The sequence below is a fragment of the Hyperoodon ampullatus genome (genome assembly GCF_949752795.1).
Source record: "Hyperoodon ampullatus genome assembly, chromosome: 12".
NCBI classification, from domain to species: Eukaryota; Metazoa; Chordata; class Mammalia; order Artiodactyla; family Ziphiidae; genus Hyperoodon; species Hyperoodon ampullatus.
In genome coordinates, this window is record NC_136925.1 from 64665963 (window position 1) to 64687244 (window position 21282).

Consider the following 21282-nt stretch of genomic DNA (forward strand, 5'->3'; position numbering starts at 1 on the left):
TACCTCTGATTTAAACTGGATTTTTAAAAGTTATTATAAGGCTTCCCTGGTGGCGCAGTGGCTGAGAGTCCGCCTGCCGATTCAGGGGACACGGGTTCGTGCCCCGGGCCGGGAAGACCCCACATGCCGCGGAGCGGCTGGTCCCGTGAGCCATGGCCGCTGAGTCTGCGCGTCCGGAGCCTGTGCTCTGCAACGGGAGAGGCCACAGCAGTGAGAGGCTCGCGTACCGCAAAAAAAAAAAAAAAAAAAAAAAGAACCATTCCAATTTCTGAGTCATTTTCCCAGCAAAGTAAAAAACAGCTCTGGTTTGGATTCACATTTGGGTGCAAGTAGTTGAGGAGAGAATAATTGCAATTTTTTTTTTTTTTAGTATTGATATGAGTATTTATTTAAAATAAGTGCTGAATGTCCAGGGTCACAGTTTTTGTTCTAGGACAGCAGTCCCCGGATCCCAGGTATGGATGAGCAGAAAACAGAGGACGGGAACACAGGAGGCTAAGGCTCTTGTTGCAGGGCAGAGCTGCCCAGAACCAGGGAGGGTACAGCAGAGGGCAGCCGGGCAGCCCAGGGCTTGTTGTTCTGCTGCAGGAACCCCAGGCCCAGGCCATTCTAATGGGTTCTGCAAGTAAGTCTTTTGCCTCCGATATCCTTACTGCACCCTGTTCTTCCTCTGTATGCAGCTGGAGAAGACTTATACGAACGTCAGCTCAATCTGGTTTTTCCATCTTGCACAGCCAGCGCCCTAGGGCCATTTTTGCGATGATGATTTTTGATGACTACTAAGGATACACTGTCTTAGAGAAGTCTTAACTTTGTTTTCCAAAAGCCTTGCTCATTGCTTGGAACGCAGTCAACACTCAGTTTCATGTACGTGCTATTATTTGTTCAACCAAAGCTGAATGCATGAAGGAAACTGGTACCACTGGCAGTTCCTGATGCTAGGAACTGCTAAGGATCAGGGAGGCTGTGTGTAGGGTGGCAAGGACCAGTAAATGAGTGGAGCATCCCGGCTGGCAGCGTTGAGGGGGAGTCGGGGGTTGAGAGTAAAGAGGAAGGGTTGGGGACCATCCCAGTGGCAGTGTTCATGAACTCTCTGTGTATATTTGTATGGATATATATATATGAGTTGCTCTAATTGTATCTATATAAACAAATATATGTAAATGAATTGCTGTAATTCTATTATTCCTATATGGACAACATTAATACACTGGATGTTCTAGGTGATCTTAATTAAACCTACAGTTTATGAAATGAAACTACAGTTTCTAGGACCGGACGAAAATAATTTGCTGAGATGTCAGCTGGGAATTCTCCCAGGGAAAGCTTGGAAACGGAGAGCTTCCACACAAGATTCAGTGCCTGGACACCTTTTAGCAACAAGTCATTAAATCGACAGGTGAGTCACATACTCTAGGATAAGACAAGATTTCTAATGTGAATTTTACTGTGATATATTGGGTCTCATGTTGCCATATTTAGAATAAAATAAATACTTGTAAAGAACTTAGTTTTTGAGTCACTTTAAACAAAAATAACCCTACCCCGAAGACAGTGTCTCCTCACCCCAGTCCACGACTCCAATCTTATGGGAGGGGCAAGAGCTGCTCCCACTTTTGCCCTGTCAGCACCTCCAGAGATGAAACAGAAACCTCCAGGACACACCCTGGTTGCTATAAGGGGGAGCAGACAAGAGAAGGTGCTTTGGTGGTATTTTGGTGTGGAAAGTGTTGATATGTGTTTCTTTTAATTCTCTCTTCCCTCTTGTGCCAACTGCATGGTTCCCTGGGGCCTGGGGATGCCCCTCCTTTGAAAGATAATGCAGGAAGTAGTCACTGGAATGGCCCAGGCAGCTCTGCCAGACCTTCATGGAAAAGGGGGCTGCCTGGGTCCTCAGAGCTCCTGCATGGTCCAGGCGCATTCACAAGGGAAGGAGACCAGATGGGCTGAGACCAAAGCCTGACTAGTAATAAAGACAGTGGGTTTATATATGTCCTCTGAGCCAAGCTGCACTGAAGTCCTGGTTTGGGGGGACGCTGGTCCTGGTGTATGCCTTTCATGGAGACACTCCTAACAATGGCTCTTCAGCAAAATTTACTAACTTTCCTTTTGGTGGGTGCTATGAAGAGGTAGGACTATGGGTTAGGAAAATCATACCTACTTCACACGGCCCTGTTTTCACAATTAAGCAAGTGGCCAGTATGTGTTTTCAAGATGAAATGTTTGGGATCTGTTTCCCCAGACCACATTAGCTTAGGTGGAAACAATAGTGAGCATCCATTACCTCTCTGGGCCCTCCTTGAGCCCTTCTGCAATTACATCCCTGCCAGCCTTTCCCACCAGCCCACCCAACAAGCCTGGGCTTGCCTGCATCCCTAGATAAAAGGAGTTTAAGCTGAAGGCAGAGACCCTTACTACATATGTGAAAGTGCTTTGTGAACTGTAACGTGCAATGCAAGTATTAGCTGTGAGGTTGTTAGGTTGCCTATGGATTGCTTAGCAACTAAGAACATATCGAACTGTAAAGGAAAATGTCATTTTCTCTCCTTTATAGCTCTTTCAGGAAAGAGTTGCTCTTATAAGTCACTGATTTGACCTCTGGACTAACAAGCAATATCAAGAATTCTTCCTTTTCTTTCTTTTTTTTTTTTTTTTTTGCGGTACGCGGGCCTCTCACTGCTGTGGCCTCTCCCGTTGCGGAGCACAGGCTCCGGACGCGCAGGCTCAGCGGCCACGGCTCACGGGTCCAGCCGCTCTGCGGCATGTGGGATCTTCCCGGACTGGGGCACGAACCCGCCTCCCCTGCATCAGCAGGCAGACTCCCAACCACTGTGCCACCAGGGAAGCCCAAGAATTCTTATTCACGATTTTTTTATGATGCACTAAATCACAATTAAGGTAAATGTAGCCTAATGATGTAATTATCTTAAAGAAAATAAAATATCATAAAATGTTCATATAACTTTTAAGAGTTTCTTTTTTTCCACAGAAAAAAAGCAACTGATATTTTAAGGCTTATAAACAATCTTTTCTAGTGCTGCTGCTTCTTTGTGGGTAAAATGGAGCCTTGGGGAGTTGAATACCTTCATACCATAGCAAGATGTTTAGTTTTTGCAAAAAGTTATAAATAACTTCAGCCAATGAATTTTTAACATTCTCTTAGTATATTAAATTCTCCTTGGAACTCTCAGACAGATAAGATATTTGAAGTAGGTACTCCGAAATATTTGTTACATGAATGAATGGATCCAAAAAATATCTGAGAAATGACAGTGGCAGCAACATTTAGGAATATGGGCAAGACTTATATGGCAGTGGTCACTGATTGCCGTTAAGTCCAGGTTCTTCTTCTTTCCCTTGCGTCCTATTATATCTGTAATTTATTTTAAAATACTCCAGCATGGCTGGTGTGACATGTGAAAGTGTTAGTTGGAATTACACCCAGGGGCAGCTAGTGTTCTGATCAAGAGTTAGTATGCTAGGGGTGATTAGCTAGCACTGTATTGGAAAGGTCACAGTGTTTTAGCTATTACCAGATACTTTGCTAATTAGCATAGCAAATATTAGATATTAGTTATTATCAGAGCAACTAGTGGCTTGTTAACATGCTGGTTGAATGCTAGAAATGGCCTGTCTTTGGTGAAATTAAAGGTATTCAGATATGTGGACTGACCAAAATATTCTAGAGAGCCCTCTGGTATGCCTGGACCTGTATGAAGAATCCAGCCAGGCCTGTTGGTGCTTATTAAGGATGGTTTCATCTCCAAAAAATGGCCTTGTCTGACTGGGGGTTTTCTGGTAGCCTGAGGCCAACAAAAAGGATAGTAATAGAATCCTGTTTATGGAACATTGTTCTTTCTCAGTTGAATGAATCTTTCACCCAAAGGGCAGAGAGCTGGGATTTTGTCAGGCCTACAGAGGAGGCTGTATGAAGTGGTTTGGGCTTATTTACTAAAGTTTGTTCAGTGAAACTCCAGGTAGGGCATCATTTGGTGCTGCTTTCACTACAACCTGATGGTGGGGCTTGGGGGACAGGCTAACCCTCAAACTTCTTAGATATTTACCAAAAAGTGTCAGAGTTGTGCAAGACCAAATTGGGTAATTTTAGTTCACAGCACCTGCTTCTCTCAGTCTTTCTTACACTTTCACACAGTCATTTCATCTCTCCTACCTACGAACGCACCTTCTCCATTGTCAGATTTCTCTGCATCCGTGGGGCTCCTAGTGGATTATTCCTGATGGAGTCACCGAGTCACTGGAGGGAGACAGCCATCTTCCAGGCATGTCGAAAGAGGCTGCAAAGACAGGCCACAGACAAAGAGGCTCTTCAGTCAATGCTTAAAAATCAGGAAGGGGCTTCCCTGGTGGCGCAGTGGTTGAGAGTCCGCCTGCCGATGCAGGGGGACGCAGGTTCATGCCCCGGTCCGGGAGGATCCCACGTGCCGCGGAGCAGCTGGGCCCGTGAGCCATGGCCGCTGAGCCTGCTAGTCTGGAGCCTGTGCTCCGCAACGGGAGAGGCCACAACAGTGAGAGGCCCGCGTACCGCAAAAAAAAAAAAAAAAAAAAAATCAGGAGGAAGGGAGGTTTTTATGGTAGTCATTGGGTAGGCTTCCTTTGACTCCAATTCTGCAGCTTTCAAGCTAAGAAAGTAAGAGACCAAGCCCTATATCCATAATAGCTTTGTGGGCCATCCTGTTCTAGTCTCATGTATCACGAACCAAGCAATTTTACTTGTAACCACTGGAGGTCATTAGTGATCTTGTGGTATATTTTGAGGCTCATCAACATTAGGCCTGACCTTTTTTCACTGGAAACTTCATTCACTGTCCGGCACCTGAATTCTTCTTTCTGTGGGAGAAGGATATGGAACTAACCTGTTAAGTGAAATTACTCTGCTTTGTTTGACAGCAGCTGTGTTTCTGCAGAGTTATATGTATTTCATAGTCCCATGAAGCTGTTATTACATGTTCTGGGCTACTAATTTCGGGGGAAGTTGTATGTCAATTTCTGGTCTCTGGGTTTGGCATCCTGAAACCAGGGTCTTTCATTTGTAGCGGTGGTTTTTGATGTTGAACATCAATCAGGTCATTCCCCACAGTCTGGATGAAGTCTTTCTTACATGACTTCCTGCCATCTCTTTTGGTCAGCCATTTCTTCCCTCTTACTGACAGCTGAAGACACCATGTGCAGATGGTCTAATCCAGTTTGAGCTGTGCTTGATTTTAACCAAATCTAAAAGCCCAACTTATTTTCATTTTTAGCCTAAAGTTAATGCAATAAAATTTTAAAGCATCTTTATTGAGATGTAATTCACATACATAAAATTCATCCATTTAAAGGACACAGTTCAATGGTTTTAGCAGTGGTCCCCAAGCTTTTTGGCACCAGGGACCGGTTTCGTGGAAGACAGTTTTTCCACGCAGGGGGGTGGTGGGGGGATGGCTTAGGTGGTAATGCGAGCGATGGGGAGTGGCAGAGGAAGTTTCCCTCGCTTGCCCTCCGCTCACCTCCTGCTGTGTGGCCTGCTTCCTAACAGGCCACGGACTGGTACCGGTTGATGGCCCAGGGGTTGGGGACCCCTGGTTTTAGTACATTCACGGAGTTGTGCAACCATCACCACAATTTAAGTTTAGAACATTTTCATCACCCACAAAAGAAACCCCCTATCTATTAGCAATCACTCCCCATTCCAATCCCCCTCAATTCCAGCCCTGCACAACCACTAATCTATTCTATTTCTCTATAAATTTGCCTATTCCAGACTTTTCATATAAATGGAATCATACAATATGTGGCCTTTAGTTCACCTGTTTTGTAGCATATATCAAGACTTTCCCTTTTATTGCCAAATAATATTCCATAGTGTGGATATGCCATATTTTATTTATCCACTCATCAGTTGATGGGCATTTGGGTGGTTTCCACATTTTGGCTACTGTAAGTAATGCTGCTATGAACAACTGTGTATAAGTCTTTCTATATGGATGCTTTACTTCTTTTAGGTATATAACTAGAAATGGAATTGCTGGATCAAATGGTAGCACTGCAATCAACTTTTAATTATTAAGTGTTTTTTCTGAATTATATTTACTCCTCTAGTCCCTGTTCCCCCATAACTATGAATAAGCTTGTGAATAAAAGAGAGAATTTAGCATTATTCGAATGCCTGAAATCTTTGCATGTAAGCTCAGCTATATTTGTGCAATACCTTGCTTTTCAGACAGAGAAGCCATTGTTTTAGATGCTTTGTTTTATAATTTCTGAATAACTTTGTTTTAATTCAGGCAGTTATAAAGCTTAAACAGGATACTGCAGTACCAGTCAGAAATATGTTGTCACAGTTTTCATTAAAAGTTTCTTCTTAATCTCTATGAGATATATTCAAATATCTAAGATTTTTCTTTTCTATCTTAATAAATATTCCATATTGTTAAGACTTTGGATATTTTCTTAAATGGAGTTTTATGTTATTTAGGATATTTTTCAAAGGTTCATCTTCTCAAACCTTCCCTCTGGCAAGTCCTCCCTCTCACTTCAACTTAAATGTCACCTCCGCTGGGAAGCCTTTCCTGCTCATCTTTCACCCCCATCATTTTTACAAACCTCTATCGTGGCATTTCTCCTGTCCATTATGCTTATCTGTCCACACGTCTGACGGTTTCCAGTGGTGTTGTCCCCCTGCCACTTGAGTAGGCTGACCTTTCCTGTGACTCCTTAAAGGAAACTGGGCTGTTTGTGTCTGTCACACTTGGAGAAACCTATGAGAAGACTGAATCAGTCTCCTAGTCACACTGGTGGGACCGGTTTCAAATTGCTTCTGTTCAGCAAGAGGTAATGCCTCCTACAAAGACCTTTCCTTATGGGGCTGGAGCTGTTCAAACCTGTAGCTTTTCCTGGTGGGTGGGGCAACATTCATGATTCATGTAACTGCAGTCCTAAGACATGGATAGTGTGTGTGTGTGTGTGTGTGTGTGTGTGTGTGTGTGTGTGTGTGTGTGTGTGTGTAGGGAGAGGGAGATCACCACCAAACAAGGATTAGCTCTTGTTGCTTGTCTCCATCAGAGTCACCTGGAAAGGGGGTTGGAGGGCAGAAAAATGTACCAACCCATGTATAGTTGAGAGGGAACACCGCCGCCCCGCACTCTCGCCTCAGTACACCCACCCCGTCTTCCCAAGCAGCCCCTGGGAGGGCTCAGTTGAGGATGTTTATCTCGATTGTAATCTCTGAGGAAATCTGGTACATAGATTTTTCAGAGACAACACACTTCTAGATTAACCTTAAATATAGAACAGCTACATCACGCTGAGTTACTGACGTCCATGAGAAAGGACATTTCTGTGTGGAGGTGGTGGAGGGGAGACGGGAGTATTCAGAGACCCATTGTTTTCTAAATATCCAAGACAGGTCTGGAAACGTGGGTCATCCTGACCCTTCCCTCCCCTCAGCCCCGTACTCTGGACATATTTCTGTCCTTTCACATAGATCAGATGGTCGTGGGCAACCATATAAAATATTAGCATTTGCTGTTGGGTGGCTTTTAGGGGTGGATGAAGCTAAGAAAGGAAACCCTGGAGTTTGAAAGGAAAGGAGAGGCCAAACCCCGAAGCTGTTTTACTGGGGACAGAGGGAGAGTGGGTCGTAGGACGGTCACCGGCTTACATTAGGCAAAGCCCCTGCACTTGAAGTCCTCACTTCCTGTTTTATAAGTGTCGCTACTCCCCCTTTGTAATGTTTCACTTCTCTTTACAGTATGGTAGCTCCACTTGCCATTATGTTATACATCATAGTCCTTGCTTGTTCATTTACCATCTGCCTATTCCACTAGAAGGTAGCTCCATGAGCGCAGGGACTTTTTCTGGTAACTCTTCCTGTCCCTAGCACTTAAAACAATACCAGGTTCATAGCAGCCACTCAATAAATGCTTGCTTGAATGAATGAAGATGTGTAAAACACTTCCTAATTACAATGATAACAAAAAGATAATCAGAACAAAGCTTTCCTTTGGTAGTTCTCTCAGAGGAAGGATTTTTTCAAGATATTACAAGTTTTAGAATATAGGATATTACTAATGCTTTGCTTCATTGAAGACTTTTCATTATTTAATTAATTCAAGACCTCTATAAAGCAATTCCAAAAGGAATTATGCATAGTAATAATACCCAAGGGTGCCATATCGCACACCTCCAGGGGATGCTATTTCACTCTATCACCTGTGTGAATGGCACCTCCTAAACTTGGTCATTGCACAACTTCCCAAATGTAGCAGCCCTGATGATACTACCAGCCATTTATAAAGGACATGATATTAGCTTCCAGAGCTACCAAGTATCCTTTACCCTCTGCAAAGGGTCAAATCCACAGATAATTCATTGGAAAATGGAGACAAGGTTTTAAGAGACCATTTGTCTCCATTCTGTATTTTTAATTGTCTTTAGGAAATTTTCAGGAGGGTTGAGGCAGAATGAGAGTAGACATAGCTCCCTGTGAGACCTAAACGGCTAGCAAGTCTTAGAAGCAGAAGGAGGATGCTCTTACTACATACAGAGTAAGTGCCTGGTGACTGCCTGTCATCTTTCCTCCTACCCTCTCTATGTATTCTTTTGATGTCATGGTCAGAATGGTTTCAAGTGCAAATAACAGAAATGGAATTCAACCAGCCTAAGAAGAAAAGGGAATTTATTGACTTAAGATTTGTCTACTTTAGGCTGTGCTAGGTCCTTAGGTTCAGTGTTACCAGGGCTCACTCACTCTCTCCCTTCTCTCAGCTCTGCTTCCTTATGTGTGTTGCATAAAACTAAAAAGATAAGCACAAGACCCTTATGAAGGAAATTAGAAATTTGTATTAAAGGGTAGTAGAAAAAAAAAACCTGGGTAAATAGATAGATATGCTGTGTTTCAAGATGCCAATTCTCTCCACATTCATCTTTCAATTCAATTCAATCTTGGTACAAATCCCAAAATGGCATTTTCTTAAGGACTTTGAGAAACGGATTCTAAAGCTAATCTGGAAAAGAAAATGGACTACAACAGCTACGAAAAATTTAAATATAAAGAAAAAAATTAGTAAGAGTTGTACTACCAGATATCAAAACCACTTTTATCCATTTATGAAATATCCCCATGTAGTATCTCAAGTGTAAGGAAGCAAGGACTGAGATAAGTAAGTGCTCTGAAGGGAAGGGAAAGGGAAGGCGTCTTTAAGGGTTGGGTAGATCAGAAAGAAGCTTGGGCGGCTGGAGATCCTTCCTCTTCTTGCATCAATTCCTGTTTAGTGGGCTAGACACTGTCCATCACACACCCACCCACCCATGCCATTCCCCAATTCCTCTCCATCTTCCTGACAAAGCCCCTTTTTTCCCTCGGGTATCATATGCTTCAGGGGTGGTGGGTCACACTGACCCCCAAAGAGTGAGTCAGGGTTGGACAGAATCATGGTCATTCCATCCTCTTTGATGTGTCTGGTTTAGGAAAGGGCATGTAGATATTAACTCTGCCCAAGGAAACACAAGAGAGTGGCTGCTAGCGTTTCTGGGAGAGTTTTCTTCACTCTCAAAGGGACCTAAAAAGGAACTAGAGGAAAGGACATGCCCTCTTCTGCCCTATAGCCTGTGATCTCTGTTGTGTGCAGATCTCTGCTCACAGCAGTCAGTCATTTGGGAACCAGCTCAGGGAACAAGTTGGAGGGACCAAAGCAAACTACTGAGCAGGCAAAGTGAAAATATAGAAAATCCTTGGCCATTAATGACACTGAGTTCTTGAATTCACTAACCCTGGAGCTACCCTGATTTCCCTTATTTAAGGAAAGTGAAAGAAAGATAAATAGGTTTAAAAATGGTCCATAATAGTCCATTTATCTAGCTGTCACTTCTCTTGTTATACCAACTCTCCAGAATCTCGCTGAGAACCAGCCAGGTTTGGAAAAACAAAAAGCATTTAGCAGTCAAACTGATGTCCTTTACACATAGGAGAGAGCGCGTCAGACCCTCGTGCAGGGTCTAAGTATTTAATTAATTCAGGGCTTCAAATAGGATTATACATTCTCCTAAGGACACCATACATGTATTCAACACTTTGTACTTTGGCATCAGCATCAGGATCTGCTAGGCTGCCTCTTCTACCAGTGGGCAGTCAAGTTCACCAATGTTGAGGAGGGTGAACCCATTAGAGTCACTTGGAGTTTATTAAAAACATGAACTATGAGCCTCACCCATAGACATTTTGGCTCAGAACACCTGGGATGGGGCTGAGGAAGCTGTTTTTACTAAGTTCCCATGGTGATTTGGTACCCAGCCAAGGGTAAGACACAAGGCCCGGGTGACCTAAAGGCCCCAAGGCTTCTTCCACCTTTTCGTCTGCTCCTTCTTGGAGGCTGGGACACAGATGGTATGAGTGTCCCGTCCCTCCTATTCTCTATTAGCAAAACAAAATTATTTGTTCTGTTTCTGTAGATTTTTCATGTTTCACTTGCAATACTTCTTAGTGGTTTTAGAATGTCTCCTTGTAAGTAACCTTAAACTTGACACAAATAATGAAAGAAATATTTGACTCTCATGTAATTGGAAAACCCATAGGTAGGTCTGGCTGCAGTTGAAGCTCGGTCCAGGGATTTAGCAATTAAACGACTTGTTTCTTTCTGCCCCTCTGCTCTGCCTTCAGCAGTCATGGCGTCATTATTATGGTTCCTCATTTGTGTCCAGAAGAAAAGAATTCTTTGTTTGGTTTCCCTCTGGACTAGTTTGGGTGCATGCCCACTCCTGCCAGTGGCTGTGGCCATGGGATTGACCCACATGAATTTAATTAGCTTTGACCATGTGCTTTTTGGAGTCAGGGATGAAGTCAGCTCCTGTAGAACCACATGGACCACCAAATAGGAACTGAGGTTATTTTATCTAAAGGAGAAGAAGTAAACGATGGATGACAAAAGCTAAAGTCTATTCATGCAGCATTCAACAAATATTTACCGAGGGTCTACTGTATATCAAGCATAGTTCTGGGTGCATGGGATTCAACACTAAACAGAGTGTAAAAGACCCCTACCCTCTGAAGTTCGTATTTTAGTAGACTAAAACTTGGCCTAAAATGGAACAAGAGGGATGTTCATGCACCTCACTGGATATCTGACAGTACAACATAGCACCACTGGAAATAATTGGGGGTGTTTTCCATGTCTCAGAAGTTAGAGCACTGTGGTAGACTGGATAATTTTCTCCAAATATGTCCAGGCCCTAATCCCTGGAACCTATGAGTGTTATCTTGTACAGCAAAGGGACTTTGCAGATGTGATTACGAATTTGTGTTGGGGAGATTATCCTGCATCACTGGAGCTCAACATAATCACAATGGTCCTTATAAGGGATGCAAGAGACATCAGAGTCAGAAGAGAAAATGATGTGATGATGGGAGAGATGGAGAGACTTGAAGATCTTATGCTTCTGGCTTTAAAGATAAAGGGGACCTGAGCCGAGGAATAGAGACAGCTACTAGGCCCTGAAAAAGACAAGGAAACAAGTTCTCCCCTTAGAGCCTGCAGAAAAAAACCAGCCCTGCCAACACCCTGACTGTAGCCCAGTGAAACTGATTTCAGACTTGTGATCTCCAAAACTCTGAGAGAATACATTTGTACTGCTTTAAGCCACTAAGTCGGTGGTAATTTGTTATAATGAACAGGAAATTAATACAAGCAGTGATTTTCTCTTCCTGTTTTTCAACTTTTTTTTTCATTCTTTATTCTAATTTACACATATCTATTTACCCCCTGCTAAGTTACAAGCACCATACCAGATACTGGGGACACAGCAGCAAACAAGACGGCTGCCATACCTTTTGTTTATGGGAATTCCAGTCCAGTGGAAGAGAAAGTCTTTAAATGGTGAATGAGTCCAAAAAAGGACTAAATTTGAGGGTCAGCAAGAAAGGAAACACAAAAATAGCGCTCAGGTTACACTTTAGTGCACATCAAGTGTAAAGGATACGGGTTTCGGCAAAGAATATGAGATGGCGTGAAGTAGGCAGGGCTCAGTGGGCGAGAGTATCCTCCCACGGGGAAGTGTTTGGGGAGCAAGAATGGTCAGCCTGTTGGGAATGTGAGAGGATTCTGGCAGTACCCCAGAAATAGCACCCCAAAAACCCACTAACATTGCCTTATATTGTTACCTACATTGTTGCAAAAATAGCTTTTTACTAGGCACGTGACTTGGATCTACCATGCTAGTTCCAGAGAAAGTTTCTTACTCCTTCCTCAGGACCCTACTGCTACATTGGCCACAAGTCATATAATAATAAGAATCACACAAGCGAAGTCATCCTGCACTCATATAGTGATGTCACATCCATGTGCATGCATTATCCTTTATTTTCCACCACCCAAGGGCAGGCATGGCCAACCCAACAGATATCAAAGAAATAGCTACGGTGATGCTAAGTGACAAAGGAAAAGTAACTGGGACCTCACCTAGTCCAGGGGCTCGGGGAAGCCTTCCCTGAGGATTTGACATTTAGGCTGGATTCTAAAGGATGCATAGGAAATAGACAAGCCAAGACTTGGAGGATGAGTGTTCCTTCCACCTGGAGGGGATGACTTGCATGAAAGCCTTGGGCATTTTTTGTCTATTCAGTGGTAAAATCAGGCCTTTGGAGACACATTGGAAAGTTTAAATAGGCAAAAAGAGGAAACTACCAATCACCCATAATTGTACCAACTAAGTGCAACCTAATTTTTTTTTTTTTTTTTTTTTTTTTTTGCGGTACGCAGGCCTCTCACTGTTGTGGCCTCTCCCGTTGCGGAGCACAGGCTCCGGACGTGCAGGCTCAGCGGCCATGGCTCACGGGCCCAGCCGCTCCGCGGCATGTGGGATCTTCCCGGACCGGGGCACGAACCCGTGTCCCCTGCATAAGCAGGTGGACTCTCAACCACTGCGCCACCAGGGAAGCCCTGCAACCTAATTTTTATGCTTTTATGTACCCATTTAACTATTTACAAATCAGAATATACAAATTATTTTTAAATCTTAAAAAAAAAAAAAAAACAAAACCTGCAGTCACCCTCCTTATTGCTGTACCCACACCCAGCTTTGCTCTCACTCACTGCAGAGCTCAGCACGTGGTTCTGCATTTTCTGTCCACCCCAGACCCGGTCGTTATGCTGTGTGACACTGGTCTCCATGTGGAAATCCACCCAACACAGACCCACGCCATGGAGCGTGTATCAAGCCACCAGACAAGACGAGGAGGTGCTGCCTGGGCCACTAGAGTGCAGGGACCTCTGCCAAAGGCACTCGGCCCTCTCCAGGCCCCCTCCCCCATCTGCTCCTCAGCCATTTCATCACAGTTCGGGCAGCATCCTTCTACTTCTTATCAGAAACTTCAGAGCAGAGAATTAGATTCAAGTCCCATATCGCTAAGCTTATTAGTTTTGCAAAGCACACATTGTGCGTGGAGCAGCACGCTGCGAGGCGCTATCATGAATTATTCCAATGAAGCTATCTTTGTCGCAACAAACGAGCGAAGCACATTTTCTTCATTGTCTCCTCACATGCTGGTATTTCTCTTCACGGATTTCTTACTTTGCGACATTAACTAAAATGCAACGAGGCACAATGTCATTACCGCAAACCACCCTAGTTCTCTGCTCCTCATGTACTGATTTTTTTGTGTGTGTGTGACTGAAGCATTTTCTTTCCTTCTTGCTTAAAATTCATTATACTCGAATGTGTCCTTGCAGCAGCACAGACTAGGAACAAATATAAAATATGTATGATTAAGGTTTACTTTAAAAAGCAATTCAGGCTCAATTGTCTTTTGCTTGGCTGGGATGGAATGGTAGATGCTGTGAGGATGGGGACAAAGACTCTGAAGATACTGAGACCCATCTCTGAAAAGGAGGCTGAAAACGTTTCTGTTTGGCATCTTATTTTATTGATCTGTCTTAGAGTTCCAAATGAGAGCAAGTTGTCTCTCAAGGGCCAGTGGAATGACTATGAAGCAGGAGTTAAGGTCACGAATCCACTGGGATTAACTGTCCTTGGTGTGGTCACAAGTCTCATTCAGTTTGAACGTTAATCTCTTTCAATACTGAGAAGACCCCTAAGGGACACCTCTGCCTGTGAGTACCCTGTGCTGCCAGCTCACACACAACTCCGTTCTTTTTCCTCATGCTTACACCCCAACTCCCACCCTCTCTCCAGACTGCCTTGCCAACAGGTTCATTTTAAGCCACTCTGTTTTGTCTCCAGTTATGACAAAGCTGCATGGACAAGGACCAAGAAAAAGCAATGACTTAAAATCAGGGGAGTAGAAACACACAAAAATAACAGGCAATCATTAAACCTTGGAACTGAAGCAGGTAGCTGCTTCTTAAAAACAAGCAAGAAAACAACAAAAAAACCCACTTTTTACAATAGTGTTTAACTTACAGAAAAGTTACAAAAATAGTGTAAACAATTCCTCTAAACTTTTCATCTGGATTCCTTGATTGTTAACATTTTACCACTTTTGCCTTATTATTTCAAATATTTGAGAGTGAGTTGTAAACATAATGCCCCACTAACCCTAAGCATTTCAGTATGATTCCTAAAAAACAAACACACTCTGCTGAAAAATCACAATACATCCTGCAATGTTGGGAAATCAGCATTGATTCAGCACTACTGTCCAATGCACAGACTCCACTCAATATCCCTGATTGTTCCAACAGCATCCTTTATAATCGTCCTTTCCTTCTCAGTCCAAAATCCAATCTAAGGTCATCTGTTGTATTTAGTTTTCATGTCTCTACATCCACCTTCGATGCGGAGCAATTGCTCAGTTTTTCCTGTCTTTTCGTACTTGACACTTTTGAAGAGCATAGGTCTGCTACTTTGTTTAATGACCTTCAGTTTGTGGTTGGCTGATATTTCCTCAAGACTACATTGAGGTCATACATTCTTGGCAGGAATAACACAGACTTAATACTATGTTCTTCTCAGTGGATCATGTTGGGGGAATAGCATGTCAATTTGTCCTACTGTTTATGATCTTAACTTTACCACTTGGTTAAGATGGTTAATTATTAAGTATTTTGTATTTATTAATTAATAAGTAACTAAAAAATATTTGAGTGATTAGTTTTAAATTAATTAAAAAGTATTTGAATCTATGCAAGTATTTTTTTCCTCGTCAGACTTTTACTTACTAGTTTTAGCATACATTGATGAGTCTTACCTGAAGCACTTATTACTGTGATAGCTACCAAGTGGTGATTTTCTCATTTCTTAATTCCTTCTACATGTATGAAGTGGTGTTGTGTTGCAAGGTAGAACATTTCCTTTCCCAAGAATTGTGAGGCTCCAGTTAAGCCAAAAGTTTGTTAATTCATGGTCAAGACTGTCTCTGGGTCTAATGGATATTCAGCAATCTGTTGGTGAGGGTAACTAAGGTCCTTTTTGTACCTAATTGGAAGTGTCATTTTCATTTCACATTGAAACTTTCTGAGGCTTGACCCACTCTATGGGAATTTAGGTCAGAGAAGATCCACTACAGGATGAAGTCTGTTCAGAGTTACCACTTTTCTTTCAATGAGTTAATCTGAGTCCATTAGGACCCAGTAATTGGGCAGCATTAGCCACTTAGTAGTGAGAAAAAGTCTTGTATTCCCAGTGGCCTTAGGTAAATGAGTTCTGGTAGGTTCTTATACCAAAGTTTCCAATCAGCTGTGAGATTGGCCACAAATATCTGTAATTATGCTGAGTTTGGAGGAAATCAGGAGTTTCAGGGAAGAGCTAGATTTACTCATACCTGGATTGCTATCTGGTGGCTTGGGGCTGTAGCAGATGTTTATTGCTAATTATATACAGAGGACAATCAGGTATTAAGTGTCCTTTTTTGTGTGTAGTTGTTAGCTGAAGAGTCAGCAGTACATCCTTCATGGGCCATGAAATGTTTCTTTGGCCTAAGATCTATATAGCTGCCAAGATGACCACTTGAGTAGGGGCGTGGATTTTGTATTCATTCAAGATCTATCTGTGCTTAGGTGGCATGCTTGTAAGAAGTTTACTTCTTCTGGATCCTCACTTACAAGTCTTTCTTGTTGGATGTCATATTTTAAAAGTTTTCTTTATGAATGTCACCTTAAGAAATTGTTGAATGCTAAGGTATGATGATAGTATTATATGCAGTATATGTTTAAAATATTTTTAAATTATTATTTAGTGATAGGGAATTCCCTGGTGATGCAGTGGTTAGGGCTACATGCTCTAACTGCCAAGGACATGGGTTCTATCCCTGGTCGGGGAACTAAGATCCCATAAGCTGCGAGGTGCGGCCAAAAAAAAAAACCCCAAAACCAAAAAACAACATATTATTTAGCGATACACACTGAAATATTTATGGATGAAATTATATGATGTCTTGGGACTTCCCTGGTGGCGCAGTGGTTAAGAATCCACCTGCCAGTGCAGGGGACATAGGTTCCATCCCTGGTCTTGGAAGATCCCACATGCCGCGGAGCAACTAAGCCCACACGCCACAACTACTGAAGCCCTCTCACCTAGAGCCCATGCTCTGCAACAAGAGAAGCCACGGCAATGAGAAGCCCGCGCACCACAATGAAGAGTAGCCCTCACTCACCGCAACTAGAGAAAGCCCGTGTGCAGCAACGAAGACCCAACGCAGCCAAAAGTAAATAAATAAATAAATAAAAATTTAAAAAGTATAATTAAAAAAAAGAAATTATATGATATCTTGGATTTGCTTTAAAATAATATGGGCATGAGGGAGGAAGAAGAAAAATAGGATGTAGCAGAAACCAGATTGGCTACAGGATGATAATTATTTGAATTAATTAATGGGGTCATAATAGTATTACAAATATTAATGTGAGATAAAGACATTTTCAAGTAAAAGGAAACTGACAAGATTTGTTGTCAGAAGACCTGCAGTAAAGAAATGCTAAAGGAAGCTCTTCAGGCTAAGGAAATTGATACCAGATGGAAACATGGATTTATAAACAGGAATGAAGAGCACAGGAAGTGATAAATGTGTGAGAAGATATAAAAATTTGAAGTTATTTTAGAGACATATGACTGTTTAAAGCAAAAGCAATGTATTGTGGGGTTTATAACATAAGTAGATGCAGTAGAGATAACAACAAAAGCACAAACGATGGTGAGAATTACATTGTTGCACTGGTCTTTAATTTTATATGAATATTACCTCTAAGGAGACTACAAAAAATTAAAGATGCATATCATACTTCCTAGCAACAACTTATAAAACATGCAAAGATATCCTAAAAAGCTAATAAAGGAATTAAAATGGAATACAAAAATAAGTATTAACTCAAACCAAGGCAGGAGAGGAGGAATAAAGGCTCATAAGACAGATAGGACAACCAAACAACAAATAACAAAATTGAGACTTGGGTTCAACTATAACAATAATTATATTAAATACACGCAGACTAAACCCTCAAATAAAGGCAATGGTTGTCAAATGAGCTAAAAAACATCTCACTGTATATTGACTACGAGGGATACACTTTAAATATAAAGGCACTGATTGGTACAGTATAAGGATAGGAAAAGATACACCATGCAAATAGTAAACATATAAAAGTAGGATGACAATATTAATATCAGACAAAATGGACTTCAAGACAAGGTATTACCAGAGAGATAGATAGAGATGGACATTTTATAATAAGAAAAGTAACAATTCATCAAGAAGTCATAACAATTATAAATGTTTATGTACCAAATAACAGAGTTTCACATTACATGAAACAAAAACTGACAGAATAGAGCTAAAGAAAAAAATCAGTATGAATATAGAACTGAGCAATCTTCTTATCCACCTTGAACTAACATTTATAGAAACTAGACACCACAATTTCCAAATATATGTTCTTTTTATGAGCAAAGTAACATTTATACCTTTATACATCATTTCCTAGTCCACAAACTAAGACTCAATACATTTCAAAATGGTTGAAATCTTATTAAGTATATTCTTTAACAACAATGCAATAAATTTGGGGATTAATAAAAATAAAAGATCTAGAAAATTCCCAAACATTTAGAAATTAACAGCACTTATAAATAACCTATGGTCAAAGAAGAAATCACAAGGGAAATTAGAAAATATTTCAAGTTGAATGACAATGAATATACAACATGGCTAAGCATGTGGTCTGCAGCACAGCTTAGAGGGAAAATAATATAATGTAAATGTTTATGTTAATGAGAAAAAGCGTTTAAAATTAATGATCTCAACTTCTCCCTTAAGAAACTAGGGGAGGGACTTCCCTTGTGGCACAGTGGTTAAGAATCCTCTTGCCAATGCAGGGGACACGGGTTCGATCCCTGGTCTGGGAAGATCCCACGTGCCGTGAAGCAACTAAGCCTGTGCACTGCAACTACTGAGCCCACACACTGCAACTACTAAAGCCCGCATGGTCTAGGGCCCGTGCTCTGCAACAAAAGAAGCCACCACAAGCCCGCGCACCACAAAGAAGAGTAGCCCACACTCACCACAACTAGAGAAAGCCTTCGTGCAGTAACAAAGACCCAACACAGTCAAAAATAATTAAAAAAAAAAAAATAGGGGAAAAGTATAGCAAATTACACCCAAAGTACGTAGAAAGAAAGAAATGATGAAGAGTGGAAATCAATAAAATAGAAAATGAACAAACAATAGAGAAAATCTATGAAAACAAAAGCTGGTTTGTTACAAGTAGTAGTAAAATCAATGAACTCCTAGGAAGAGTAACCAAGGATAAAAGAGAGAAAGTGTGAATTAGTAATATCAGGAATGAAAAAGGGAATGTTGCTATAGATTCTATAAACATCTGAAAAAAAAATTAGCAACAATGTTTTATTAATAAGTTCAACAATTTAAATAGTTGTTTTATAGATTCCACGTACATGGTACATGAATTGAGAGAGTTTACCACTCCCTTTCCAATACGTATACCTTTCATTATTTTTTTCTTTCTTTATTGAACTGGCTAGAACCTCTATTCCATGTTAAAGTAGAGAGTGTAGTCAATCTTGCTTTGTTAGGAGGAAGGTGTTTACTATTTCACTACTAAGTGTGATGGAACTATAGGTTTTTATTCTAATTGCATTGGGAAGTCACTGTAGGGTTTTACTTGCATGAGTGACATTATCTAATTTACATTTTTAAAAACCACTTGGGCTGCTGTGTGGAGTATGGGCTCTAGGAAGACTGGAGTGGAAGCAGGGAGGCAATCAGGAGGCAGCTGCAACCGCCCAGGAGAGAGGTGGAGGTGCCCTGACTAGAGTGATGGCTGGGAGGTGGAGAGAAGTGGCTGGGATGGGGGACATATTTGGGGGATATATATGTATAGAGCCAACAGGACTTGCTGATTTATTGAATTTGGGTAAAGAAAAAGGAAAAAACCCAGATTTATATCAAACAACTATGTTTATTTCAGACTTTTTTCCCCTGTGGCTTTTAGATATTTTTGTAATTCACCTTCCTCTTTAGGATGGATCATTGAAAGTGGATACTTAAAAATCTAGCCTTATGTTATTTAAGACTTAATTTTTAAATAGGTAGAACACTAGAGAAAGAACAGTGACCAATATTTATATTGGATTTTAATCAATTTTAGATATTAGTGATCTGAACTAAATTTCTGCATTTTTCCTTTTAGGGTTGTCCAAGACTGGTTTTCAGAAAGGATGCAAGTGGCCAAAGTGGATTTCTCTACCACGCTTCATTTCTCTATATATCTTTTCCTTTCTGAATCCAAAAGATTTGTGTGCAGCTGCACAAGTCAGCTGGCCCTGGAAACTTTTAACTGAACAGCTTTACCACTTGTCATTTCCTAGTAATAGGGCCCAAATGCAACTGTCATCTGTAATGAGGTGATTGGGTTAGCTCCCTTTCCTGAAGATAATAACTGAGTGTATCTGAACCATAATTAACTTACCCTTAAGATAAAAAAATGGGGGTAATTAAATACAGTAATTTATTTTATAAGTCAGGGGGATATATACTCTTCTAATAATTCATGTAATTTTAATAATCTTTAAATACTCAATTTAGTTATTTAGAAACTAATTATCTTGGTTAAGAAGTCCATTTTTTTGTGAAAAATTACTTAAACTTTGGTTTTTACATGATATTGTTTTATTCATGATAACCCACCTCAAAAATTGCTATACAACTACAACTTTAACTGCTCCTCTTTGGCTAACATCTGTTGAAGAATATAAACCTAGATCTACATCCTCTGCCATTATTTCTGCATTTGGCCTGTTTGTCTCCTCTTTTTCTTTTAAAAGACTTAATGAAATGTAAAGATAGACATACTTTAAATACAAGTCAATAATTTACTCCTTTAACTTATACAAACTTTCCAGAATGGTCTTATGTTGAGATTCTGATCTTGGAGAATACTTGGCTCTCCATGGAGGGGCCACATGCAAAAGGCAACTGTGAGCCCTGGATTTAGAGCATTTATGAATCCAAGCTTAGTGTTCCCATGGTATATTGTTTCCTCTCTTTTTACTTTCAACCTTTCTGTGTCCTTATATTTAAGGAACATGTCTTGTAAACAGAATATGGTGGTGGTGGTTTTCTTTTAACATGTGACAATCTTTGACTTTTAGTTGGGGTAATTTAGTCTGTTCACATTTATGTAAATAGTGATATATTTGGGCTTAAGTCCAACATTTTACTATTTTTATTTATTATTTTATATTTTGTTTTTCTCCTTGTCTCTTTTAGGATTAGCTTAAATATTTTTTAGATTAATTGTAAATTCTTTAGCAGTTCTCTTATGGCTACCATAGAGATTACACCACTTATCCAGGGTTATTTTACCACCTCTGAGGTAATGCAAGGAGCATAGAACTCTTAAACTCCGTTTGCTTCCCTGCTCAGTTTGTACACTTTTGTTTTCAAATATTTTAGTTTTACTCATACACACATATGTAAAATACACAAACACACATTAAAAAAATATATATATATTAACCTCACAAGGCTTTACTACTATTGTTTTATATAGTTAATATTTATTTATGAGTAACCACTTCAAAAAAAATTTTTTTCTAAGTTGCATTGTGGTCAGAATACTTTATTTTTTTTAAGTAATTTTATTATTTATTTACTTATTTATTTTTTGGCTGCATTGGGTCTTCGTTGCTGCACGTGGGCTTTCTCTCTAGTTGCAGCGAGCAGGGGCTACTCTTTGTTGTGGTGCATAGGCTTCTCATTGTGGTGGCTTCTCTTGTTATGGAGCACAGGCTCCAGGCACATGGGCTTCAGTAGTTGTG

General features: G+C 40.8%; 1 protein-coding gene across 1 annotated transcript in view; it reads left to right on the top strand.

The window, feature by feature from the left end:
• Positions 1–1297: 1297 nt before the first annotated feature.
• The window catches only part of ECT2L (epithelial cell transforming 2 like), a gene marked incomplete at its 5' end in the record, with an annotated part of 57180 nt that continues 37195 nt past the window's right edge, over positions 1298–21282 (top strand). The window contains 7 exon segments of the mRNA XM_079716742.1: positions 1298–1399; positions 2555–2587; positions 2591–2615; positions 2847–2875; positions 2879–2898; positions 19653–19703; positions 19705–19858. Coding sequence (XP_079572868.1) covers positions 1298–1399; positions 2555–2587; positions 2591–2615; positions 2847–2875; positions 2879–2898; positions 19653–19703; positions 19705–19858 — 414 coding nt within the window.